We start from the raw sequence: 27582 nt of genomic DNA, 5'->3' as shown, positions 1-27582 counted from the left end.
TTGCGCAAACCAGACGCTTCTTGCGATTTTTTATTTTTTTTTTCCCCAAAAATATGTAGAAGAATACGTATCGCCTAGACTGAGATAAAAAATGTTTTTTAAAAAAAATTGGGCTATTTATTATAGCAACAAGTAAAAAATATTGTTTTTTTTTCAAAATTGTCGCTCTATTTTTGTTTATAGCGCAAAAAATAAAAACCGCAGAGGCGATCAAATACCACCAAAAGAAAGCTCTATTTGTGGGGAAAAAAGGACGTCAATTTTGTTTGGGAGCCACGTCGCACGACCGCGCAATTGTCAGTTAAAGTGACGCAGTGCCACAAGCTGAAATTTCACCTGGTCAGGAAGGGGTATATGTGCCCACTATGGAAGTGGTTAATCAGCCACAGAACCTGTGTAATTAATATGTGTTCATTTTTAAAGGGATGAGGTGGCAACCCTACTGGTGGCGACATGTTTACTTTGGGAAGCCGGTGTTCTGTTCTAATGAAGATCGTCGGATAATGCCTCCAACAATCGGTGCTGTAGGGACGTCACTCCAGCTGATCAGCTAGCGTGACGTCAACACTGCGCATGCACAGCTTGTCAGAGGCATTCTCCAATGATCAGCAAAGCGTGGAGGCAGAATCTGATAGTTCGATTCTGTCCCGCTCTCTCTGAGTGGTGTGTTTGCTGTTTATAAGGTCCTTTTTATTAATATTATTGTGTATATACATGGTGCTGGAGGCCAGTATATATTAGGACTGGTTGAGTGATGACACGTGAACCGTGTTGGCCGGGTTCGTTATACTTCAAAACTTGGCACGTTGCTCCCATGCCCTCACTACGAGGCTTCTCTCCATTCTGAAATATTGTATCAGTTCTGGCCAGTGTTCTGTCAAATCCTGCAACACAGCTCTCGTAGAGAGAGCGAGGCAGAATCTGACTATATCAGGTTCTGCCTCCGTGCTTTGCTGATAATGCCCCTGATGATCTGTGCATGCGCAGTGTTAATGTCACATGAGCTGGAGTGACATCACTACTGAGCATGCGCCTATCCGTCGGAGGCATTATCCGATGATCTGCATTAATCTACAGAATGCCGGCTGTAATTCCTTGGGGCGTTGCACTGCACTTGACCTGTGATGTGTCCCAGAAAGCTACGGGCAAGGGGAGCGGCAAACTTCTGCTTGGATTGCCTGAGCCATGAGTGTTCAACCCGTGGCCCTCCAGCTGTTTTTGTGTAATTACAAGTCCCACGAGGCAATGCAAGACTGACCATTATAAGCTTGACACCCAAAGGCGGAGACATGATGGGACTGGTAGTTCTACAACAGCTAGAAGGCCATGGGTTGAGTACCAAACTTTTTTTAAAGAGGGCCACATTTGATAAAGTGAAGATGCGTGAGGTCCGACCGTTTTACCTGACAGTCTTTGAACCATTAAAATTTGGTTTAAGTGTGTTCGTCCGAGCACCAATACACTGCCTAACAAGAATTCTCTTGCATTTGTGGCTGTGTGTGGTGAAAAGATGAGCTTGGGCGTGTTATTTGGATATACTGGGGTAGATTCAGATAGATTAGCGGATCTTTAGATCCGCGTAATCTATCTGATTTACGATCCGCCGGCGCAATTTTGAGAGGCTAGTGCAGTATTCACAAAGCACTTACCTCGAAACTTGCGCCGGCGGATCGTAAATCCCCCGGCGGAATTCAAATTCCGCGGCTAGGGGGAGTGTAGTATTTAAATCAGGCGCGTCCCCGCGCCAATTTAAATGCGCATGCGCTGCCGGCTAAATTTCCCAACATGCATTGCTCCCAATGACGTCGCTAGGACGTCATTGGTTTCGTCGTGAACGTAAATTACGTCCATCCGTATTCGCGACCGACTTACGCAAATTACGTAAAAATTAAAAACTTGGCGCGGGAACGACGGCCATACTTAACATTAGCTACCCCTCATATAGCAGGGGTAACTATCCGCCGGAAAAAGCCGAACGCAAACGACGTAAAAAAAAAAGCGACGGGCATTCGTTTCTGAATCGGCGTATCTACTCATTTGCAAATTCGTCGCAAGTAAAACACGAAACGCCACCTAGCGGCCAGCGGAAGATTGCAGCCTAAGATCCGACCGTGTAAGTCACTTACACCTGTCGAATCTAAGGGAGATCTATGCGTAACTGATTCTTATGAATCAGTCGCATAGATCCGACCGTCGGATCTCAGAGATATGACAGCGTATCTCCTGATACGCCGTCGTATCTCTTTCTGAATCTACCCCACTCTATATATCTCTTGTGGCTGCTCAGGACTAAGGATGAGCTTGGGCGTGTTATGTGGATATACCGTATTTATCGGCGTATAACACGCACAGGCTTACCATTGCCATGAATGCAGCCTTACCATTGCAATCAATGCAGCTTCACATGTGCCCTGAATGCAGCCTTACCATTGCCATCAGTGCAGCCTGATTGATGCCCATCTGCAGCCTCGGAGGGGACAGACAAGTGCCGTCAGATTACAAACAGGACAATTTCTTGTTTACTCGTGGCCTCTTTAATACAAAGTCTAGCCTTCTATGATAAACATAAGTCATCCAATGGCATCCCAGGAAACGGGACTTCCTATTACAGATGCCGCTAAGTAAACCGGCGCACATCCTGTCCCCTCTGAAGCGGTGCCGATAAATACGGTATATATCTTTTGTGGCCCACAGGGCACATGTGAGGCTGCATTGAATATCTAACTATCTATTTATCTATCTTCAAATCCCCAGGGGGGCCATATTAAATCACCAGGGGGCCGCAATTGGCCCTCGGGCCTGACTTTGGACATGCCTGGACTAGGCGATCCAAGCAGGAGTGGGTACCTATCAAAACTAGGTATGGCAAATCTCTCCAAAACCCCCAAAAAATTGTCAAAAAGGAGGAGGCAGAAAAGTCAACTTCCCCTTTTGCGTGCACTTCTGCTTGAATTTTCAAGGTAAAGCTGCAGGCAGTGTACGGCCTCTCCCCAGTTCTTAGGACTGGTTCACATCTGTGCCATGCGTTTTTCGTGAGGTGCGTTTTTACACGTGTTTTTGACTTCTATTGAATGCATGCTTTGATGAAAGTCCTGCATGTGCATCTTTGATGCACTTGCATTCTATAGAGTTCAATGGTAGCCCACTTAACACGACATGCCAAAAGTGCACCACATTAATGTGTACCTAGAGTGGGCGACCCTTCCCATCCTGCCTTTGGACACACACGGCCCAATCAGCCCAAGATTGGGTGCTTTAGCTTGTTCAAAACCTGTGCAGTGCACCCTACCCTGTCGCACAACACTGAGCTCACAAAGTGCAGGTCTTGAGCGAGTTATGCCATGTACACACGATCGGAGTATCCGATGGTCTAAAATCCGATAGATTTTTTCATTGGAATTCCGTTCAAGCTGTCTTGCATACACACTGTCAGACTAAATTCCGACCGTCCAAAACGTGGTGACGTAAAACACTACGACGAGCAGAAAAAAAATGAAGTTCAATGCTTCTGAGCTTTTGTGGATTTTTCTCTGACTGAATTCCACACAGATGATCGGAATTTCCCATCTGATTTTTTTCCATCGGAGAATTTTAACTACTTGGGATCCGCCTGTTGTCAATTGACGGCTACAGCGCGGATCCCAAAAGCCAAGTGGGGAAAATCTGTGTTGGCCGTGTCCCTTGGACACAGCCAATTACAGATCGCCGCGAACGGCCAATCAGAGTGGCCGTTTGCGATGCGATCTGTGCGGCCAATGAGAGATGATCTCATATGTAAACATATGAGATCATCTCTCATTGCCGTTTTACACAGAGACAGCGGTGCTGTCTCTGGAGAGGAGACCGATCTGTGTCTCTTGTACATAGAGACACAGATCGGTCACCCCTCCTCCACCTACAGTTTTAACACTTGATAGCTAACATATTTAACCCCTTCCTCACCCCCTAGTGTTAACCCCTTCAATGCCAGTCACATTTATACTGTAATTAGTGCATATTTATAGCACTGATCGCAGTATAAATGTGAATGGCGCCAAAAATGTGTCCGATGTGTCCGCCATAACGTCGCAGTCTCAATAAAAATCGCAGATTGTCGCCATTTCTAGTAAAAAAAAAAAAATAATAAAAAATAATTCTGTCCCCTATTTTGTAAGCGCTATAACTTTTGCGCAAACCAGTCGCTTATTGCGTTTTTTTTTTTTTTTTACCAAAAATATGTAGAAGAATACGCATCGGCCTAAACTGAGAAAAAAAAAATGTTTTTTTTTTTTTAAATTGGGATATTTATTATAGCAAGAAGTAAAAAATATTGTATTTTTTCAAAACTTTCGCACTTTTTTGTTTATAGCGCAAGAAATAAAAACCGCACAGGCGATCAAATACCACCAAAAGAAAGCTCTACTTGTGGGGAAAAAAGGACGTCAATTTTGTTTGGGAGCCACGTCGCACGACCGCGCAATTGTTAGTTAAAGCGACGCAGTGCCGAAAGCTGAAATTTCACCTGGGCAGGAGGGGGGTATATGTGCCCAGTAAGCAAGTGGTTAAACATGTTCTATTTTTTTACAATGGGGCCCACACACGATCGGAATTTCCGATGAAACAAGTCCATCTGACTTTTTTCATCGAAAAATCCGACCGTGTGTACGCAGGCATTAGAGTTCTTATTTGTGCACTAATGGGGCCGTGCCTCCAACAGGTAGCAGAGGAAGGGTTGCCCACTCTAGGAGTTTTGTGCACAGGCTGGGGTGAGGCTGCACACACCCTACAGGTATGTCTTGGAAATAAAGCATCTATGGTCAAAATGTAAAATCCATTTTACTTTTTACATTTTATTTGTTATTACTAGCCAACTTCTATTCTGAACAATCTTGAAGTTTGTAAAATTGGTTTGTGAAGATCACCACACATTTACCTGTAATCTTGAGACACATATTCACTATGCTCTGTGAGTAGGCACTGCTGTGTCACACATTTCATAGAACCTGCTTTCTGAACTACAGAGGTGCGGAGTCCTTAGAAATGTAGTATTTAGAAATTGAAAGGAAACGGCAGAGAAAAAGCTGCAAAGCATGCAGAGAATCCATAAAGTTGTAGACAGAGAAAGCCAGCTGACAGGCAGTACTCGCAGCATGGAATGAGATTTTCAAGTAAGGTTATATTGGATTGGCAAGAAGAAAAGAGACACAAAGCAGCGCCCTCTGAGCGTAGCAAGTGTGTTTTAATATTGGGAATGTTTAAAAAACATATGAATCACCTACTCACATGTCTGATGTAGGTAAACAGCATAGTACATTGTAAGGGGTTCATCCGCGGGGGTCCCGGAGAAGACGAGATGTCCTCACGCTGACATGTGGTGTCCTGATCCGTACTGCAGCGTCGATGGGAACCAAAAGAGCCCTCGGAACTGAAGTGCGCAGTGCAGGTCTCCACTGTGTGCAGCTGTGGCTGCCGACTTCACATCCGGGCGCGGGAGGTGCACGCGTTCGAGGCTTTCCAGTCTCTTCTTCAGGCATAGTAGTGGCCATCTTTCCGGAGCTCAATATGTATACAAGGGAAAGACCGCCCTGAGTACTCCGATTGGCCAGATCTTGATTACGGAACATCTAATACCCCCCACGAGACTTATATACAAAAGTACCATTAAAAACAGCATTTATATAAAAACATTTATACGAAAAATATATATATATATATCTCTCAGTTGATTAAGACAGCGGCGGTTTGCCTAAGTAGTCATAAAATTAAAATTAAGAAGGCTTTATATTAATACGGTAATAATATGATGGAAATTAATAAATAATATAATATAATAATAAGAAATATATATAAGTAAATAAGTAGAAACAAATACAAATTGCTGCAGAAAAATGCTGCACAGAAGTGCTGCACAACAACTACCGCTGTGTTAACCTCCCTCATACACACGGCATATAATATATATACTGCCTAACTGGGGGTTACATATAGTAATTAATATACATATATAAAGAATATATATATATATATATATATATATATATATATATATATATATAAAAAATATATACATATATAAAAAGAAAAGATTATTAAAATATATTAAAATATTAATATCTAAAAATGTTCTAAAGTGAGGAGGGGGGAGGGAAAAGGAAGAGGGAACTATGGCGTTGACGTCACCTATAATCACTCTTAAAGTTTTATCTGAATCAGGTATATTCTGATGGACTTTATATATTATCAGCTATATTGTATTGATAGAATATTGTAATCACATTCTAGATCACACTACCCCAGCATCACAATACCCCAGCAAAATATATTCATAATAGAATATTAATCTCTATACCCTCGTTTAAGCCTCCAGGTGAGAGGCTATCGAGGGTAAATATCCAGAAATTCTCCCTCTCACATAGACGCTTATAGCGTTCAGCTGGGGGGAGGAGTCTGGATATTGCCTCAAGGACCCATACACGGAGTCCCTCAGGAGATTGTTCATGATGTTCCTTAAAGTGGCGGGCTACACTGTACTTATCCAAGCCTTTTTCTACGGTGTTTCTATGTTCACCAAACCTCTTTCGTAGGGTGCGTATAGTACGTCCTACATAAAACAGCCCACAAGGGCAAGTTAGACAATATACAACGAATTCTGAGCCACAATTGAAGAATTCGGGTATAGTGTATATTTTACCTTTACATGTAAATTGTTTTTGTCTATGGTTTACAAACTGGCATGTGAGGCACCGTGGTTTTTTACACTGGTACATCCCTTTGATTTGGAAGAACGTCAGTGGGGCACTAGCTTGGGGTTTTTGTTTTTTCATTATTTTGCTCGGGGCTATCAATGTCTTGATGTTCCTGGCTCGTCTATAGCTCACCAAAGGTCTATCGGAAATGGCCGATTTTAAATGGGGGTCTTCCCTCAAAATGGGCCAGTGCTTCCGTAAAATTTGTTCCATTCTACGATATTGGTTGTGGAACTGGGTGGTAAATCTCACTGGTTGTTGTTGATTATGATGCTTTTTGTCACTTTTTTGTAGAACTTCTGTATGCAGATATCTCTGGAAAGCTTCTTCAACTAGGGGTTCCGGATAATCCTTGTCCACAAATTTATTTTTGAGAAGGCACCCATGTGTAATATAATCCTCCGTACGGGTACAATTATGTTTCAGTCTACAAAATTGACTCTTGGGAATATTGTTTACCCAACTCGGGTGATGACAACTTTGATAGTGCAGGTAAGAATTACCTGCCATGGGTTTAATGTAATTTTGGGAATGAATAACATGATTGGAGTCATGGGATAGTTCAAGGTCAAGAAACACTAGGGACTCTGTGTCTGTGACAAAGGTAAAGGATAGTCCCATCGTATTGGAGTTGCAGTGCTCCACAAAGGGTAAAATGGAGCATTCCGGGCCATCCCAAATAATAATAATGTCGTCTATATAACGACCAAAGAAAATTAGATGTTTCGCAAATGGGTTGTTATTCCAAATATTTTGTTTTTCCCAGTAGCCCATAGTAAGGTTTGCATAACTGGGGGCAAAATTAGCCCCCATAGCAGTCCCTTGTGTCTGGATGAAGAATTCCTTGTCTAATTCAAAATAATTGTGGGTAAGACAGAATCTGAGGAGATCAACAAGAAAATAAGCTTGTCGTCCATTTAATATAGGGTCCTCATTAAGGTAGTATTGGGTGGCAGAAAGGCCTATGTCGTGTGGAATTGACGTGTATAACGATACAACGTCTAGTGAGAGCCATCTATAGGTGTCTTCCCATCTATAGTTCTTAAGCGTGTCAAGTAATTGAATTCCATCCTTAATATGTGATGGAAGGTTTGTAACAAGAGGTTGCAGAAAGTGGTCAATATAAATAGACAAGTAACTAGTCACACTTTCCATGGCCGCAACAATTGGTCTACCTGGTGGATTTTCAGAGTTCTTATGAATCTTGGGCAGGTGGTAAAAATATGGGGTTTTGTAAAAATCATGAACTAAAAATGCGAACTCGGTTTTGGTGATCAGACCATCTATTTTGGCTTTACCAACTAGTTCACGTACTTCCTGGGAAAAGTCAGGGAGGGGATCCTTTTTTAATTTTTGGTAGGTATTGCTATCAGATAACAACCGTTTGCTTTCTTTGATGTAATCTATCGAGTTCTGGACTACTATGCCACCCCCCTTATCAGCCAATCTAATGACTATATTGATGTTGTCGGTAAGTTTTTTCAGGGCTATCGACTCAGCTGAAGTTAGATTGGACGAAGGTTTATGTAATGACACCTCCTGACACATTCGCTGGATCTCGGTATGTACTACCTGATAAAAACGTTTATCAGGTAGTACATACCGAGATCCAGCGAATGTGTCAGGAGGTGTCATTACATAAACCTTCGTCCAATCTAACTTCAGCTGAGTCGATAGCCCTGAAAAAACTTACCGACAACATCAATATAGTCATTAGATTGGCTGATAAGGGGGGTGGCATAGTAGTCCAGAACTCGATAGATTACATCAAAGAAAGCAAACGGTTGTTATCTGATAGCAATACCTACCAAAAATTAAAAAAGGATCCCCTCCCTGACTTTTCCCAGGAAGTACGTGAACTAGTTGGTAAAGCCAAAATAGATGGTCTGATCACCAAAACCGAGTTCGCATTTTTAGTTCATGATTTTTACAAAACCCCATATTTTTACCACCTGCCCAAGATTCATAAGAACTCTGAAAATCCACCAGGTAGACCAATTGTTGCGGCCATGGAAAGTGTGACTAGTTACTTGTCTATTTATATTGACCACTTTCTGCAACCTCTTGTTACAAACCTTCCATCACATATTAAGGATGGAATTCAATTACTTGACACGCTTAAGAACTATAGATGGGAAGACACCTATAGATGGCTCTCACTAGACGTTGTATCGTTATACACGTCAATTCCACACGACATAGGCCTTTCTGCCACCCAATACTACCTTAATGAGGACCCTATATTAAATGGACGACAAGCTTATTTTCTTGTTGATCTCCTCAGATTCTGTCTTACCCACAATTATTTTGAATTAGACAAGGAATTCTTCATCCAGACACAAGGGACTGCTATGGGGGCTAATTTTGCCCCCAGTTATGCAAACCTTACTATGGGCTACTGGGAAAAACAAAATATTTGGAATAACAACCCATTTGCGAAACATCTAATTTTCTTTGGTCGTTATATAGACGACATTATTATTATTTGGGATGGCCCGGAATGCTCCATTTTACCCTTTGTGGAGCACTGCAACTCCAATACGATGGGACTATCCTTTACCTTTGTCACAGACACAGAGTCCCTAGTGTTTCTTGACCTTGAACTATCCCATGACTCCAATCATGTTATTCATTCCCAAAATTACATTAAACCCATGGCAGGTAATTCTTACCTGCACTATCAAAGTTGTCATCACCCGAGTTGGGTAAACAATATTCCCAAGAGTCAATTTTGTAGACTGAAACATAATTGTACCCGTACGGAGGATTATATTACACATGGGTGCCTTCTCAAAAATAAATTTGTGGACAAGGATTATCCGGAACCCCTAGTTGAAGAAGCTTTCCAGAGATATCTGCATACAGAAGTTCTACAAAAAAGTGACAAAAAGCATCATAATCAACAACAACCAGTGAGATTTACCACCCAGTTCCACAACCAATATCGTAGAATGGAACAAATTTTACGGAAGCACTGGCCCATTTTGAGGGAAGACCCCCATTTAAAATCGGCCATTTCCGATAGACCTTTGGTGAGCTATAGACGAGCCAGGAACATCAAGACATTGATAGCCCCGAGCAAAATAATGAAAAAACAAAAACCCCAAGCTAGTGCCCCACTGACGTTCTTCCAAATCAAAGGGATGTACCAGTGTAAAAAACCACGGTGCCTCACATGCCAGTTTGTAAACCATAGACAAAAACAATTTACATGTAAAGGTAAAATATACACTATACCCGAATTCTTCAATTGTGGCTCAGAATTCGTTGTATATTGTCTAACTTGCCCTTGTGGGCTGTTTTATGTAGGACGTACTATACGCACCCTACGAAAGAGGTTTGGTGAACATAGAAACACCGTAGAAAAAGGCTTGGATAAGTACAGTGTAGCCCGCCACTTTAAGGAACATCATGAACAATCTCCTGAGGGACTCCGTGTATGGGTCCTTGAGGCAATATCCAGACTCCTCCCCCCAGCTGAACGCTATAAGCGTCTATGTGAGAGGGAGAATTTCTGGATATTTACCCTCGATAGCCTCTCACCTGGAGGCTTAAACGAGGGTATAGAGATTAATATTCTATTATGAATATATTTTGCTGGGGTATTGTGATGCTGGGGTAGTGTGATCTAGAATGTGATTACAATATTCTATCAATACAATATAGCTGATAATATATAAAGTCCATCAGAATATACCTGATTCAGATAAAACTTTAAGAGTGATTATAGGTGACGTCAACGCCATAGTTCCCTCTTCCTTTTCCCTCCCCCCTCCTCACTTTAGAACATTTTTAGATATTAATATTTTAATATATTTTAATAATCTTTTCTTTTTATATATGTATATATTTTTTATATATATATATATATATATATATATATATATATATATATATATATATATATATATATATATATATATATATATATATATTCTTTATATATGTATATTAATTACTATATGTAACCCCCAGTTAGGCAGTATATATATTATATGCCGTGTGTATGAGGGAGGTTAACACAGCGGTAGTTGTTGTGCAGCACTTCTGTGCAGCATTTTTGTGCAGCAATTTGTATTTGTTTCTACTTATTTACTTATATATATTTCTTATTATTATATTATATTATTTATTAATTTCCATCATATTATTACCGTATTAATATAAAGCCTTCTTAATTTTAATTTTATGACTACTTAGGCAAACCGCCGCTGTCTTAATCAACTGAGAGATATATATATATATATTTTTCGTATAAATGTTTTTATATAAATGCTGTTTTTAATGGTACTTTTGTATATAAGTCTCGTGGGGGGTATTAGATGTTCCGTAATCAAGATCTGGCCAATCGGAGTACTCAGGGCGGTCTTTCCCTTGTATACATATTGAGCTCCGGAAAGATGGCCACTACTATGCCTGAAGAAGAGACTGGAAAGCCTCGAACGCGTGCACCTCCCGCGCCCGGATGTGAAGTCGGCAGCCACAGCTGCACACAGTGGAGACCTGCACTGCGCACTTCAGTTCCGAGGGCTCTTTTGGTTCCCATCGACGCTGCAGTACGGATCAGGACACCACATGTCAGCGTGAGGACATCTCGTCTTCTCCGGGACCCCCGCGGATGAACCCCTTACAATGTACTATGCTGTTTACCTACATCAGACATGTGAGTAGGTGATTCATATGTTTTTTAAACATTCCCAATATTAAACACACTTGCTACGCTCAGAGGGCGCTGCTTTGTGTCTCTTTTCTTGTTGCTTCACAGATCGCTTCATCTGTCAGCTGGCAGCCATCTAAGCAAAGCATCGTTTTATTATTCAGTGCTGTGGACTTTTTAATTGATGGACTATAGTAATTCCATATGAGCACTATATATTCTTCATTTTTTAATTTCCACATAATTAGTTTGAAGTTCTATCGTTCCCAACCTTTATCCTTTGTTTATGGTCTATAGAGATATTAATGGGGAGAGCGCTTGATACTATGTTTTTTTGTATTGGATTGGCAAGAACAGACATAGCATATAGATCCTTGGAACCCAACACGCAGGCCACATGCCACCCACTGGCTCTCTATGTGGGTTTTGACATCTTTACAGACTTTGCAGAGTGACAGGAGAGTGCCGGGCACTGAAACGCTCTCTGCATTCCTACACCCAATACTTAAATAAATTGTCAGACAGTTATCCCTGTTGGGCCCCCGGTTACACCGGTGCTACTTTTCATGCAATTTGACAGATTATTATTGTAGTCACCAACACCTGTGCTGAATCTCATTACTGAGGTCACTGACCCAATGTTGGAAGTTATTATTTCACCCACTTGCACCAATGCTGGGAGTTGTTGTTGCACCCACTGACATCAATGCTGGGGGGTATTGTACCCACTGACACCAATGATCACTCAAATTTTCTATCTATTGTGTATTGCTGTACACTGCAAAAAATGCAGCAGGACCAAAATTGTCAGAATAGTCCATCCATCTTTAAATGGGCTGTCTGACGCTTGAGGCCCTCTATTATTAAGGTAGCCACCACTTCTGTAGATTTCCTATTTAGCATCTCTTTAAAACCAAAGGACTGCTTTTTAAAGAGAAAGAGAACCCTGATGGGTTTTACTTCCTCTTTTGCTCCCTTCAAAGCCTGCAAATTAAAAGCATAATGGGCTAGAATGCATCACATACTAGCCCATTATGTGACACTTGCCTGCAAAAGAATCCAGCGCTGTCCCCTGTGTAGGCTGCGTTCATATTCTCGCCCCTCTTCCTTCTGGACCGGCTCTGTGATTCGTCGGAGCCGCGTGATGTCACTCCCGCGCATGTGCACGATAACGGCAAAAGCTAGAGAAGAAATGTCACGGAGTTTAATTTCTTCCCAGCGAATGCGCCGTGAACATTTTCGGCGGACTACAATTGAAATATCTCCTAAATGGCGCACATTTAGGAGATATTTCCACTACCTATAGGTAAGCCTTATTTTAGGCTTACCTATAGGTAGATGTAACAAAAAAGGGTTTACAATCACTTTAACCACTAGCCTGACGGCGGGACGATAATGCTCTGGTTCTGGGTGGACGTCATATGACGTCTTTACCTTCCCGAGCCACTAGGGCAGGGATCCTCAAACTACGGCCCTCCAGCTGTTGTAGAACTACACATCCCATGAGGCATTGTAAAACTCTGACATTCACAGACATGTTTAGGCATGATGGGAATTGTAGTTCCTGAACAACTGGAGGGCCGTAGTTTGAAGACCCATGCACTAGGGGGTGCGCACCCGCCACGTCACTGGGGACCCGATGCGCGTGCCAGGTGGCCGCGATGTCTGCCGGGCACCCGCGATTGCCCAGTAACTGAACAGGACTGTGGATCTGTGTGTGTAAACACACAGATCCACTTCCTGGCAGGGAGAGGAGACCGATGGTGTGTCCCTTGTACATAGGGACACCGATCGGTCACCTCCCCCGGTCAGTCCCCTCCACCTACAGTTAGAATCACTCCCCAGGGAACACGTTTAACCCCTTGATCACCCCTAGTGTTAACCCCTTCCCTGGCAGTCACATTGTTCGCTGTATAAATGTGAATTGTGACAAAATAGTGTCCGATATGTCCACCACAATATCGCAGTCATGAAAAAAATCGCTGATCGCCGCCATTACTAGTAAAAAAAAAAAAGCTATGAATCTATCCCCTATTTTGGATAATGTGCATCACTGGGATGCCCTGGACAGGATAATGTGCATCATCTTGACGTACTCTAGTCATAAGAAAGTACCACAAGGTTTTAATATTTATTAAGAATTTGATCTTTGCATCCAGGTTCCCCCCCAGATAAAAAGTTAAGCCCTGATAATTTGTTTTCCCCAAACAGGAGGCATATTCCTAAGAATGTTGTCACTTAATAAAAAGCCTGCTCTTTACTTTGACTTTTAATCCAAGGGCCCAGTGCATGACCCTGGTTTGCTAGAACATTGCTTGCATGTAGCCAGGACCCCTAAATTCTATGACAGTTTCCAATTCCCTACTACTTTTGACTTCACCATAACTTATAGTGGAATATATATATATATATATATATATATATATATATATATATATATATATATATATATATATATATATATATATATATATATATATATATATATATATATATATATATATATATATATATATATATATATATAGATATATAGATATATAGATAGATGCCAGCCCCCCTGCCTGTCTTACACTCGCCCATCTATGACCAAATTTGTTAGTTACCTGTTCTTACTTTCTTTGCTTGGCATCGGAAATGTTAGTACTTCTTATGCAGGAATGTGAGATATTACCACTTGCTTCCACAGTTCAGCACTTCCCTGTCGCATGGAAAGGTCCTGCAAAAGCTCTGACGTGTGTTTTTTGTTTTTTATAATACTTTTTGCGGTGTGGTATGGGGGCATATTTATAGAGTGTTCAATGGCACTTTTTTTGGTAATTGCTTTGTAGCACAAAAGCATTCACTGCACATTATCGGGGCACATGGAGGATGTGAGAGGTAGCAAATGTGTCATTTTCAGTAAGATGCTAATCCGGTGAATGTGCGGGCTGGAGCTCTCCATAGTGCTGAAACTGTTTTTACTCTACCTGCGCAGCCAAAATCAGGTTTCAAACTAACACATTGGGGACAAATGCTAAGCCCTTTGTACATTTTGATTCCTTCAAAAGTAATATCCTATTAGTGAATCTCAGATGGTATACATTGAGGCAATGTTTAGCGCAGGAGTGCCCAACCTTTTGAAGAGCGGTTGGTAACCAGTTGCGGTCCACAATGAATGGAGTGGGCGGATGACGGATCCGTGCCTACTTTGCATATGCAAAGCCAACACGGACACAGCCCACTCAATGTGAAAGGGGCCTTCAGCTTGTTCATTTAAGCTTTGACAAAATAAAAAACCTTAAAGCTGGCTGGCTTCTATGTAGAGCTGGACCAGATTTTCTTCTCTTCAGTTTTAGTAAATCAACCCCTATGCATATATCATACCCTTTGTTCACAATGCTACAGGGAGGTTGCTCAGCATAGAACTCAGAAACGAATGGAGATCACTGGAGTAGTGGCGTCTACTACAGTGATTCTCCGCTTCTAGAGCGATCTCACAGGTATGGTGTGTAAGCTAGAGCAATGTAACTATGTGAAAAATGCCATACCTGGGAGTAGTTCTTATAAAAATATACATATGATACATTTTTATTTCTTGTTCGTGAATGATAAATACAGATTTTAGATGGATGTAGTCTTCACCTGTTTGTTCCAGCCTGTCCAGGGTGGGGCATTTTTTTTTTTTTTTTGTAGCCTGCTTGCTGACCATTACCTGTACAGCAGGTAGTAAAGGATTATTTTTTCCCAACAGTGGCAGTGACAGGTAAATGAGGTTGTCCTCTGAGGTTTGCATATACATTTACTAATTTAACAAGGCAGGTAACATTATAGGAGGACACAGCTGACTTATCTCCCGTTTTGTTTATTTTCATAGCCATGTCTAAAGCTTCCCGGGCTGTTAAATCTGTAAAGAAAATAGATGTTTCTGGTGTGATTCGAGCAGTCCTAGGTGCTGGACAGGCTGCACCAGGACCCCCTCTAGGACCCATCTTGGGACAGGTAAGTACAGCTCAGATGAGAGTTGTTCATTGCATAGGATAATTTTGTACATAACCCCATAATTCTACCAATGGACACAATGACTTAACTTCAAATATTGACGGCAGTTCACTGTTGCACAATGGTGTGTGTGTGTTTTTCCCTAGGTCGTCTTTCAGGACAGCACCTTAGAGAGATCCTGGCTCCTCCCCTTCTAGGAAACACCGCCTTCCTTCAGACTTTAAAGCCTCATCCTCCCTCTGGCCCTTCAGTTATGGTGTTTCCTCCGGTGGGGAGACACCGCTGGGGAACCAGGGCTGTTAGCTGGGGAGGCTAAGGCAGTTTTTCAGAGAAGGGCAGGATCCAGGAGGTGCCTGGTATTTATGCTCTATATTCTCATTTTTTTAAACATCCTTTTTTTTCGAATTTGGCGCCAGGTAGAAACAAGTGTGTTTGCTTACCTGTAGAGGCGCCGTGCATCCCAAGCGCACTTTGGGGAAAGATGGCAGCTGGGAGGTCCGCTTTTTCGCGCGCCTAGGGTGGCGCTGTGTGCTGGATCCACTCCTCCTCCACTTCAGCCTGGAGCTCAGTGGCTGCGACGGACGGCGGGTGACGTCAGTTCCGGCGGAGGAGGCGGGTCTGACACACGAGGCCGCGTCTTCCGGTTCCGGACGCGGCCTAGAAAGGTGGACCGCGCACTTGGCTGGTGCGGTCACCGATTCTGCTGTAGGGACAGCGCTTATCAGACCGGAGGCCACCGTTTGCTTTGCGGGAGGATGTCGGAGGCAGAGGCTTCTAAAACCGCTCCTGGAGAAAAGGACACCAGCCAAGCTAAGGTCAGTGGATCCCTCGGGTGGTGCTCCCTGACTCACAAAACCCCTGTTAGCTCCACAGAGGTGTTTTTTCCCTGCCTGGTGGTCGGTGGGGGTGGAGTGGGTCCCTGGTGGTGGTCGGTCCTGGGGATTAGGCACTCCTGGTGTCCCCTGTTATTTTAGCTGGGGGGTTCTGACTAACGCTGCTGCTCTCTGTTTTTTCTTTTTCTCTGGTTTCAGAAATACACCAGCAAATCGCTCCATGGCAGGAAAAAGTGCCCTGTCTGCAGAACCACATTAGGGGAGACTTGGGACAAAACTCTCTGTAGGGGGTGTATGGATACAGTAATGAGAGAGCAGGCAGCAGAACAGGGGGTAGATCTGGCGGCCTCAGTTAAGGAGCTTTCAAGCACCTTTCAATCGTTCAAATCCCTGTTTACTAATTTGCAGTTGCCCCAGAGCACCCCTCCCCCAGTGCAACAGGCGGTTTCACCTGATCCACCGGAAACCCTCACCATTAGTGCGGAGAAACCGGTAGGGTCTGCAGAGGAAGTTGAGGAGGAAGAAGCAGGCAGCGCTCCTTCTGATTCTCAAGAAGAATCGGATGGAGAGGGGATGGACGGGGAGTCCACAAAATCCTCTCGTTACAAGCTATCTCTGGAGGAGGTGGAGGAGCTCTTAGGAGCTATCCACACCACCCTAGGGATTCAGGAGGAAAGGAAAACGCTGTCCCTGCACGATCAAATGTACAGGGGCTTGGGGGAACAAAAAAGAAAAGTGTTCCCAGTCCATGACGTTCTGGTCGACGCCATCAAGAGGGAATGGCAAGACCCAGAAAGGAAACCTTTTTTCTCAAAGGTTTTAAAAAGAAGATTTCCTTTTGAAGAGGGAGAAACTCTAATTTGGAACAAGTCACCTAAACTTGATGCGGCTTTTTCCCAGGTCTCTAGACATACGGACCTGGCCTTTGAGGATATGGGGGTACTCTCTGATCCTATGGATAAGAGGATGGATTCCCTTTTAAAGAAGACCTGGGATTCTTCTCAGGGTAATCTTAAGCCCGCTATGGCGGCTACAGTGGTAGCCCGCAATTTGGAGTATTGGCTGACTCAAATCAAGGCGCACATCGAGGCGGGTACAGCAAAGGAGACGATTCTTTCCTCTTTCCCCACTATCCTAATGGGGGTGGCTTATTTGGCAGACGCCTCGGCGGAATCTATACATATGTCCGCAAGGTCTGCAGCACTGTGCAACTCTGCTAGAAGAGCCTTATGGCTCAAAACGTGGCAGGGAGACAGTGCTTCCAAAGTCAAGCTTTGTGGTATCCCCCTTACAGGGGATTTGCTGTTTGGGCCTGGCTTGGAGGCAGTCCTAGACCGGACTGCCGACAAAAAGAAGGCGTTCCCCGTTAAAAAGAAATTTGGGGAACAATCTAAAAAGAAGTTTCGTTTTCGAGGGAAACAAGAAACACCCAGGTCATCTTTCCAAAAGAGAGGTTGGGGTCAGAGAGGGAAGGGCCGAGGAGGGGCTATTTTTCGCCCTCCTGAACCCCCCAAAAAGACCCAGTGACAACCCAAAAGTGGGAGGAAGATTGGGGGTCTTCCTCCCGCAATGGGAGATGATTTCCTCCAATCAGTACATCTTGGGAATCATCCGAAGGGGTTACAGGCTGGAATTCTCGACCCCTCCCCCCCTCAGACTGTTGGTTACCAATCTTCCAAAGTGCGCGGAAAAATCTTCGGCCCTCCTCTCTTCCCTTCAGGAATTGGAAGAGCAGCAGGTGGTGGTACAAGTACCGACCAAAGAAATAGGCGGGGGCTTTTACTCCCACATCTTTGTGGTCCGCAAGCCCTCGGGGAAGTTCAGGCTTATCCTCAACCTGAAACCCCTAAATGTCTCGATCAGGTACAAGAGATTCCGAATGGATTCGATCTATTCGGTAAAAACTCTTCTCCCGCCAAACTGCTTCATGGCTTCGATAGATTTAAAGGATGCGTACCTGCACATCCATATAGCGGAGGATCATCAGAGGTTCCTGAGGCTAGCTATAAACACAGGGGAAGAGGTACTGCACCTACAATTCAAAGCCCTTCCCTTCGGCTTGTCATCTTCCCCCCGCATATTCACCAAGGTGATGGCAGAGGTCTTGGCTTTCCTGCGACTCAGGGGAATCCTAATAGTCGCATATCTGGACGACCTACTCTTATTCGCTCCTTCCCCAGAGCAATTGAACCGGGACTTGCAGTCAACCAGAGACATTCTGGAGGACTTAGGTTGGCTCATAAATTCAGAGAAATCCAACCTAATCCCGTCACAGAGGGTGTCCTTCCTGGGATTTGTTTTGGATTCGACAGAACAGAGGGTTTTCCTTCCTCCAGAAAAAGTTCAAAAGGTGGACAAGGCCATGCTGTTTTTGCAGGGCAGCGGCCAGGTCTCTATAAGGAAGGCCATGTCCGCCCTGGGGTTGCTGACCTCCACTCTTCCAGCAGTGCAGTGGGCGGGTCTTTATTTCCGTCCTCTTCAACTTTTTATCTTGAAGGTCTGGGACCACAGTCAGGAGTCACTGGATTCCCTAGTGTCGGTTCCAAGTCAGGTCAAGCGGTCTCTCTGGTGGTGGAGAAGGGGAGCAAACTTATCCCAGGGCCTGGAGTGGGTGCTACCAATTTCCAGAACAGTCACAACCGATGCCAGCAGCACAGGTTGGGGAGCACACCTGGGTTCCCGCTGGGTGCAGGGCACCTGGGAAACAGTGGACGCAGTGAAGTCCTCCAATTGGAGAGAGTTGAGGGCAGTTTCTCTGGCCCTGGTCTCGTTCCAGAAAGAACTTCAGGGTCACCATGTACGAATTCGTACAGACAACTCCTCGGCAGTGGCCTACGTCAACAGACAGGGGGGTACAAGGTGCTGCTCCCTTTGGCTGTTGGCGGAAACCATTCTCAGGTGGGCCGAGATCAATGTCCTGTCCCTGACAGCCTTGCATCTAAAGGGGGATCAAAATCTGTTGGCAGATTTCCTCAGCAGGACAACGCTGAGGGAGGGCGATTGGTCCCTGAATCAGGAGATTTTCAGGGTGATAGTCCAGAGGTGGGGGTTACCATGCGTGGACCTATTTGCCTCCAAACAGAATGCCAAAGTGGACCTCTTCTTTTCTCTAAGCAGGTACGATGGAGCTTTAGGGATAGATGCACTAGCTCAGAAATGGACATTTTCCAGGTGCTATGCTTTCCCCCCTCTGGTTCTAATTCCTGCTGTGTTGAGGAAGTTTCAACAAGAGAACACAACCTTAATTCTAATTGCCCCACATTGGCCCAGGAGACCGTGGTTTTCAATTCTAAAGAACTTGGCTGTAGAACCCCCCTGGCTTCTACCAGTTCGAGACGACCTTCTCACTCAGGGTCCAGTCTGCTGCCCTCATGTGGACAGGTGGAACCTTGCAGCCTGGTTTCTGAGGAGGAACTGCTAAGGGGCAAAGGGTTTTCAGATCGCCTGGTTGCGACTCTCCTAAATTGTAGGAAAAAAGAAACGCAAAACATCTATCGTAAGGTGTGGAGTCGGTTCAACTCCTGGTGCTCAGAAAGCTCCTTTAGTGTTCACAGTTCTGTAGCGGTACTAGAATTCCTTCAGGCTGGGGCGGATAAGGGATTAGCTCTCAGTACCTTAAAGGGACAGGTGTCGGCCCTGAGTGTCTTTTTGGAGAAAAATCTTGCAGCGGATCCCTGGATAGTGAGATTTTTTAAAGCTTTGAGTAGGCAGAGGCCAGTTGGTGTTGCCTCTTTTCCCGTGTGGGATCTCTCCTTAGTTTTGCAGGCCCTTACAGGTGATCCTTTTGAACCATTGGGATCCTGCACCTTGAGGTTGATCACTCTCAAGACGGCTTTTTTAGTAGCAATTACGACGGCACGACGAGTAAGTGAACTCGAGGCCCTCTCAATTAGAACTCCGTTTTTTCAAGTTTTTCCGGATCGTATTGTTTTTAAGACAGATCCGGCCTTTTTGCCAAAGGTGGCCTCAAAATTTCACAGAGGCCAGGAAATTATTCTACCTACATTTTGTTCAAACCCGGTGAGGGAAAAAGAATTTGTTTTTCACAACTTAGATGTAAGGAGGTGCGTCCTTCAATATTTGGAGTGCACCAAACAGTTTAGGAAGTCGGACTCCCTTTTTGTTTTATTTTCAGGGGCCAGAAAGGGTTCTAGAGCCTCCAGACGTACTATAGCAAGTTGGATTAGAGCAGCTATTAGTCAGGCTTATGTGATAGGGGGATTAGAGCCTCCAGTGGGAGTCAGGGCACATTCTACCAGAGCAGTTGCGACTTCGCAAGCGGAATGGGCTGGTGCTTCTCCGGAGCAGATCTGTAGAGCAGCGACTTGGTCAAGTTTTGCTACATTCGTAAAGCACTACAGACTAGACCTGCTGTCAGCACAAGACCAAGCCTTTGGTCGTAAAGTGTTACAGGCAGTAGTCCCACCCTAAGGTAAGGTGCTCGCTTATCCTCTCTAAGGTGCTGTCCTGAAAGACGACCTAGGGAAAAATGGAGTTACTTACCGGTAACGTCCTTTTCCAGGAGTCTTTCAGGACAGCACCGTTACCCACCCAGGGTTTGAAGATTGGAGAACTCATCACATAAGGACGTCAGGTAAGATAAGATATTGTTGTATGACGTTGTCTTGTGTCTCCCCAGTTGGCCGGAGGTACTCTTGAAGAACTGAAGGGCCAGAGGGAGGATGAGGCTTTAAAGTCTGAAGGAAGGCGGTGTTTCCTAGAAGGGGAGGAGCCAGGATCTCTCTAAGGTGCTGTCCTGAAAGACTCCTGGAAAAGGACGTTACCGGTAAGTAACTCCATTTTTTTTTTTTTGTCTTTTTAATTATAAAGCTAAATACCTTATTTCACAGTGTAGCTGTGTGGTCACATGACCTCCCACCACTCTCCTTCCTTGATCTAAGGACTACAGCGGGAGGGGCTAAGATTCCCCTCTGATGTAAGCCAGGAGGTCATGTGACTGCACAGCGGCGTTGTGAAATAAAGTATTTAGCTTAAAGTAGGAGTATACTCCCATGTATGCATTTTACTGTAGATGCAGCTGGTGGCCTCACCGGCACATGCACTCTAAAGGAATGGCATATCCGTGTCGTTCCTTCGGAGTTTTGTGCCATGAACAGCGGCTCCCACACACATGCGCAGGAGTGACATCATCACAGCTCCGGCCACTCTCACAACCAGAGTCTGTGAAGATGGAAGTGCCTTCAGCAGTGATAGCGGGCCACTAGAGGGCTTTGTTCTAAAGTAAGTTTCACTTAATGTTATAAAATTATGACATTGCCTTGTGGGCTTAAATAAAGTAAAAAGCCAGCGGGTTACTACCGCTTCAAAATAATTCGAAAAAAATCCACACGCTGTACTGCATAGCTTGCGGTGTAAATATTGATGGAAGGAAGCAGATAGTCTTGCCTAATTGAATATAGTTTTTACCACGCCTTTTTGTAAATTTTAAGATCGTAGGCATGGTTTATTTACTACGATGGTAAAACCGGGAAAATTTTCTGGATTTGGAAAGCCCTGTCACAAGACTGGGATGTGCGGACATCCCAGTGTTTTAGGTCCTGACTAAGTGGTGTCGTCCACAAAATGCATAAACCCAAGTTAAAGCGGAGCTCCACCCAAGAGTGGAACTTCTATTTATTGTTTCCATCCCCCCATTCGGTGCCACTTTTGGCACCCTTTAGGGGGGAGAAGAGGGAACGGGAACTTGTTCCTGATGGGTCTCAGTCCCCACTTCCAGGAGACAGCCTCCCCTCCTCGGAAATTCGCCCCCCATTTCCCTTCCTCTGCTGCCTGGCCGATTAGAAAGCGTAGCCAGCCATCTCCTTAGTGGAGATGGTGGCGGCAGCACCGGACAGGCGATCAGCTGGGGTTCTAACATCGCGGACTTCCTGGACAAGAAAGTGTCCATATATTAAAAGTCAGCAGCTACAGTATTTGTAGCTGCTGACATTTATTTATTTTATTTCCCAGGCGGAACTCCTCTTTTACTTATTAGTTTACATACAGTACAGACCAAAAGTTTGGACACACCTTCTTATTCAAAGAGTTTTTATTTTCAGGACTATGAAAATTGTAGATTCACACTGAAGGCATAAAAACTATGAATTAACACATTTGGAATTATACATAACAAAAAAGTGTGAAACAACTGAAAATATATTTCATATTCTAGGTTCTTCAAAGTAGCCACCTTTTGCTTTGATTACTGCTTGGCACACTCTTGGCATTCTCTTGATGAGCTTCAAGAGGTAGTCACCTGGCGCAGCACCCCATCACTCTCCTTCTTGGTCAAATAGCCCTTACACAGCCTGGAGGTGTGTTTGGGGTCATTGTCCTGTTGAAAAATAAATGATGGTCCAACTAAATGCAAACCGGATGGAATAGCATGCCGCTGCAAGATGCTGTGGTGTGGACGCACACCTCCAGCTCTTGTTGGCCCACTTATGACCCCACCCCCCCTTCCTGGTAAACTCTCACAAGAGTAAGTGAGAGAGAGCTGTGCATAATGTCATAAGCCTAAGATTTTTACCAGACAAGAAACAGGAAGTGGGCTGTATACGGTGTGTAATATATATATATATATATATATATATATATATATATATATATATATATATATATATATATATATATATATATATATATATATATATATATTAGTTGAGTACATGGGATTATGCCCTGGGCTATTATTTTGGTGATTTTGTTTTCGTTCCGCCACTTTCTTAAAATGCACATATTCACTATGGCCTGTGAGCAGGCACTGCTGTGTCACACATTTCACAGAGCCTGCCTCCTGAACTACAGTGGGGCTGAGAGGAGTATCAGGAGGTAAAGTCAGTACAGGAAGCACTGCTTGCAGGCAGCAAGGTACCATGGGATATGTAGTCCTTAGAAATTGAAAGGAAACGGCAGAATAGGAGCCTCAAAGCGTGCAGAGAATGAAGTTATGAAATGAAAGTCTATGCTGTGACTATAGAACTCCTCTAGCATTTCTATCAAGGTTGTGTATCTGGTGGTATGGGGATTACTATGAACAATAATGATGCTGGTTATCTAATTTTGGTTCTCTATTTGAATACTAAGGGCCAGATCCAGAGAGAGAGAGAGAGAGAGTACGCCGGCGTATCTACTGATTACGCCGGCGTACTTTCAAATTACCCGCGTATCTGGGTTCGATCCGACAGGCGTACGGCTTCGTACGCCTTCGGATCGTAGATGCAATACTTCGGCGTCCGCTGGGTGGAGTTTGCGTCGTTTTCCGCGTCGGGTATGCAAATGAGCTTTTTCCGACGATCCACGAACGTACGCGCGGCCGTCGCATTCTCTTACGTCGTCTCTAGTCGGCTTTTTCCGGCGTATAGTTAAAGCTGCTATTTTGCGGCGTATAGATAGACTTGCCATGTTAAGTATGGCCGTCGTTCCCGCGTCGAAATTTGAATTTTTTTTTTTTTTTTTTTTTTTTGCGTAAGTCGTCCGTGAATAGGGATGGACGCAAGTCACGTCTAAGTTCAAAAAATTACGTTGTTGCAACGTCATTTCGCGCAAAGCTCGGCGGGAAATTTCGAAACGGAGCATGCGCAGTTCAATTGGCGCGGGGACGCGCTACATTTAAATGAATCGCACCCCCTAATCACCAATTTGAATTCCGCTGGCAGAAATGCAATACGCCGCCGTAACTTACGGCACAAAATCTTCCTGGATTCGACTTAAAGCCAGGTAAGATGCGGCGTAGCGTATCTCTGATACGCTGCGCCTATCCATTTCTATGTGGATCTGGCCCATAGTGTTGCAGGGATGCATGTGGCAGTTTGACTAAGCTTAAAGGGGAGTTCCAGCCTTTTAATGTTTATTAAAAGTCAGCATCTACAAAAAGTGTAGCTGCTGACTTTTAATAAAAGTTCTCTGCAAGTGAACTCTGCACATCAGTTTCCATCAGTTTTTTTTCTGTGTGTATAGTGTGAATGAGGCCTTAATGCTCATTTACGAAACTTTTTCAAATGTCTCTGAAATTCTTGACTTTGTATTCCTTTGTTTTCCAGAGAGGCATACCAATTGGACAGTTTTGTAAAGAGTTTAATGAGAAGACCAAAGACTTAATTGAAGGAGTCCCTTTGCGTGTGAAGATCTTTGTTAATGTAAATCTTTTTGACATACATTTTACTACTTTACTATCCATGTACTTTGCAATCGTTCCCTCCACTCCTCCCAAGACCTCCTGCTCTCTAGCTCATTTGTTGCCTCCTCCCATGCTCGCCTTCAGGACTTCTCTAGAGCCTCTGGAACTCCCTGCCCTGGGATGTCCGGTCAGCCCCTACCCTGTCCGCCTTTAGGTGATCCCAGAAAAGGCATTTATTCAGGGAAGGATTCCCCACACCCACCTAAGAACTGTACCTGAGCCACCTCCACCAGACCATCCCCCCGCAGCTATTACGTTTCATACTACCTCTCCCCTGATTTTAAGCTATACAGTAGGGACAGGAGGGCCCTGCTCGTATTGTAATTGTGCATGCCTGTGTAGTTCCATGGCCTGTACAAAACCACAGCCTTTACCCATCCCTTCTGCCTTGAATCGCAGGGAATTCCCCTGCAACTCCTCCCCTCCTTTTTGTTAATGCTTCCCTCTGCTGATGTAAAGAACATGCGTCAGAGAGGATCAGAAGCACTTCCCAGATGTCTCCCTGAGCGAACGCTAGCAAGTAGAAAATGTCACATGACGGCTGTACATCGGCAACCAAAGAGGTACTTTCGTTTTTTAAAAAAAAAATAACTACACAGGCATGAGAGCTGATTAATACGAATGATATTGTGAAATTTGCTCATCTGTGTCTACAATCACTTTAACTGCTTGCCGACCAGCCGCCGTCATTCTACGGCGGTAGGTCGGCTCTCCTGGGCGAGAGCCGCTCTACGTCGGCACTTTGAGCCGCCACTATGTATGAACAGAGGATCAGTGTTTCCCCTAGTGAGTCCACCCCCCCCCCCCACAGTAAGAACACACCCAGGTATACTTAACCCCTTCCCTGCCCCCTAGTGTTAACCCCTTCACTGCCAGTGGCATTTTTATAGTAATCCAATGCATTTTTATAGCACTGATCGCTATAAAAATGCCAATGGTCCCAAAAATGTGTCAAAAGTGTCCGCCATAATGTCGCAGTACCGAAAAAAAAAATCGCTGATCGCCGCCATTGCTAGTAAAAAAAAATATTAATAAAAATGCCATAAAAATACCCCCTATTTTGTAAACGCTATAACTTTTGCGCAAACCAATCAACGCTTATTGCGTTTTTTTTTTTTTTTTTACGAAAAATATATAGAAGAATACGTATCGGCCTAAACTGAGGAAAAAAAATGTTTTTTTATATATTTTTGGGGGATATTTATTATGGCAAAAAGTAAAAAATATTATTTTTTTTCAAAATTGACGCTATATTTTTGTTTATAACGCAAAAAATAAAAACCGCAGAGGTGATCAAATACCACCAAAAGAAAGCTCTATTTGTGGGAAAAAAAGGACGCCAATTTTGTTTGGGAGCCACGTCGCACGACCGCGCAATTGTCTGTTAAAGCGACGCAGTCCCGAATCGCAAAAAGGTCTCTGGTCTTTGGGCAGCAATATGGTCCGGGGGGTAAGTGGTTAAGGTAATAAAAACCTATTGTGACCTTTTTTTATTTTTTTTAGCCTGATCGAACATACCAAATAAAGATTGGGCTGCCACCTACGTCCTACTTCCTCAAAGCTGCTGCTGGCGTTGAAAAGGGTGCTTCACAGACAGGTTTGTGATGACTACAAATCTATAGTGATTGTAAAAATGTAGATTAAAGGATCACTAAAGGAAAATATTTTTTTAGCTTAATAGCTTCCTTTACCTTACTGCAGTCCTGGTTTCATGTCCTCATTGTTCGTTTTTGCTTTGAAGTAGCTGTAATTCTGCTCTGATCTCCACACTTCCTGCTTGTCTGGCTCCTTATGAAAAATCTCATGGCAGCTTTTCACTGTGGTCCAAGCTGTGTGTCTAAAACTCCTCAGAACCAATCAGATTCATTTTAAAAACAAAACACTGCCCTGGATTTGTTTGTTTTTGTTCTGTGGGTCTCTTTACTTCACAGAAACATGAAACCAGTTTAAAAACTAAAGTGAAATTAGAGGCACATTATATGATTGATTTTTATCTATTTTTAATCATTTTTTAAAGGAATCAGTTAACTTTTATGTCTCTATACTATATAATTTTTTTTTCCCTTTAGTGACCCTTTAACTTGAGCCAGGAAGAGGGGAGTCAGAGATGACTTTGATATAGGATTAAATCTGCAGTTAAATAAGTTTTCTTTTCCCCTCTGAGAGTAGAGAAATGTGAGCTCCTGTCTGTTTCTTTGTTTTTTTCACAGTAGACTCTAATGCGCCTGCGGGAAAGTGCATGTAGAAAACAGTTGTCTCCTATGTGCCCTAATGGTGACCTGGCGTCTTCCAGTGGAAAAAAAAATGCCAGTCATCGCACTAGTGTGAACGAGCCCGAATGCTGTCTGTGCTCCCTTTTTTTTTTTTTTGGGGGGGGGGGGGGTGGCTGAATTGACTAATTTGGACGGAAAATGGCGTTTTAACCCCCAAAAATTTAAGATCCTGTTCCTTTATTTTTCCCCCCTATAGCACCTGAAATACCTGGCTGACCCTGCCAGTTTCTATCCTCCCCTCTGTACGCTGACTCTGCTATATCAGGGCTGCTGAGCCCTGACACCATTGTCGGCGCACATGCCTCTGTCATACGCTGCTATCTGCAGATCTCCACTGTCTCCCTCTGTCCTTCCTCCCTTCCTCCTTCTCTCTTCTCTGTGTGCTAGTGCCATATATAATATCTATATAAAAAACAGCATCTCCAGAAAATGATGAGATGGATTACAGCGGCCTATACAAAACCAACGGCCAGGGTAAGAGCAAATGGAACGCAGTCGGACCCGTTTCCGATCGCGAATGGGACCAGACAGGGATGCCCGCTGTCACCCCTTCTATTCGCCCTGACGCTGGAACCCTTCCTACGGCAAATACGGCGGAACCCAAATATCACGGGAATAGAGATTGGAAACAACCAATACAAAGTCTCAGCCTATGCTGATGACATGCTGTTCTCCCTGACTAACCCGTCGACGTCCCTTCCAAATTTGATGTGTGAATTTGAATCATATGGCAAGCTGTCGAACCTAAAAATTAACCTGTCAAAGTCAGAGGCGATGGGGGTGGGAATTTCTCAACCACTACTGACCCGACTCAAACAAAGCTTTCACCTAAAATGGACGGACATAGCACTAACGTACTTAGGAACAAGGATCCCGCCACGACTATCTAACATATTCCAACTTAATTTCCCTCCTTTACTTAAGACAGTCCAAC

At 43.9% G+C, this 27582-nt stretch overlaps 1 protein-coding gene across 1 annotated transcript in view; it reads left to right on the top strand.

Annotated features, from left to right (window-relative positions):
- MRPL11 (mitochondrial ribosomal protein L11) overlaps positions 1-27582 on the top strand; it is a 40819-nt gene that overhangs the window by 1206 nt on the left and 12031 nt on the right. The window contains exons 2-4 of the mRNA XM_040328887.1: positions 15239-15363; positions 24239-24334; positions 25879-25972. Of these exons, the coding sequence (XP_040184821.1) occupies positions 15241-15363; positions 24239-24334; positions 25879-25972 (313 nt within the window). The 5' untranslated portion in view covers positions 15239-15240. The remainder of the gene's footprint in view (positions 1-15238; positions 15364-24238; positions 24335-25878; positions 25973-27582) is intronic.

The sequence above is a fragment of the Rana temporaria genome, chromosome 11, assembly GCF_905171775.1.
Source record: "Rana temporaria chromosome 11, aRanTem1.1, whole genome shotgun sequence".
Classification (NCBI taxonomy): domain Eukaryota; kingdom Metazoa; phylum Chordata; class Amphibia; order Anura; family Ranidae; genus Rana; species Rana temporaria.
This window is presented reverse-complemented; position numbering and strand designations above follow the sequence as displayed.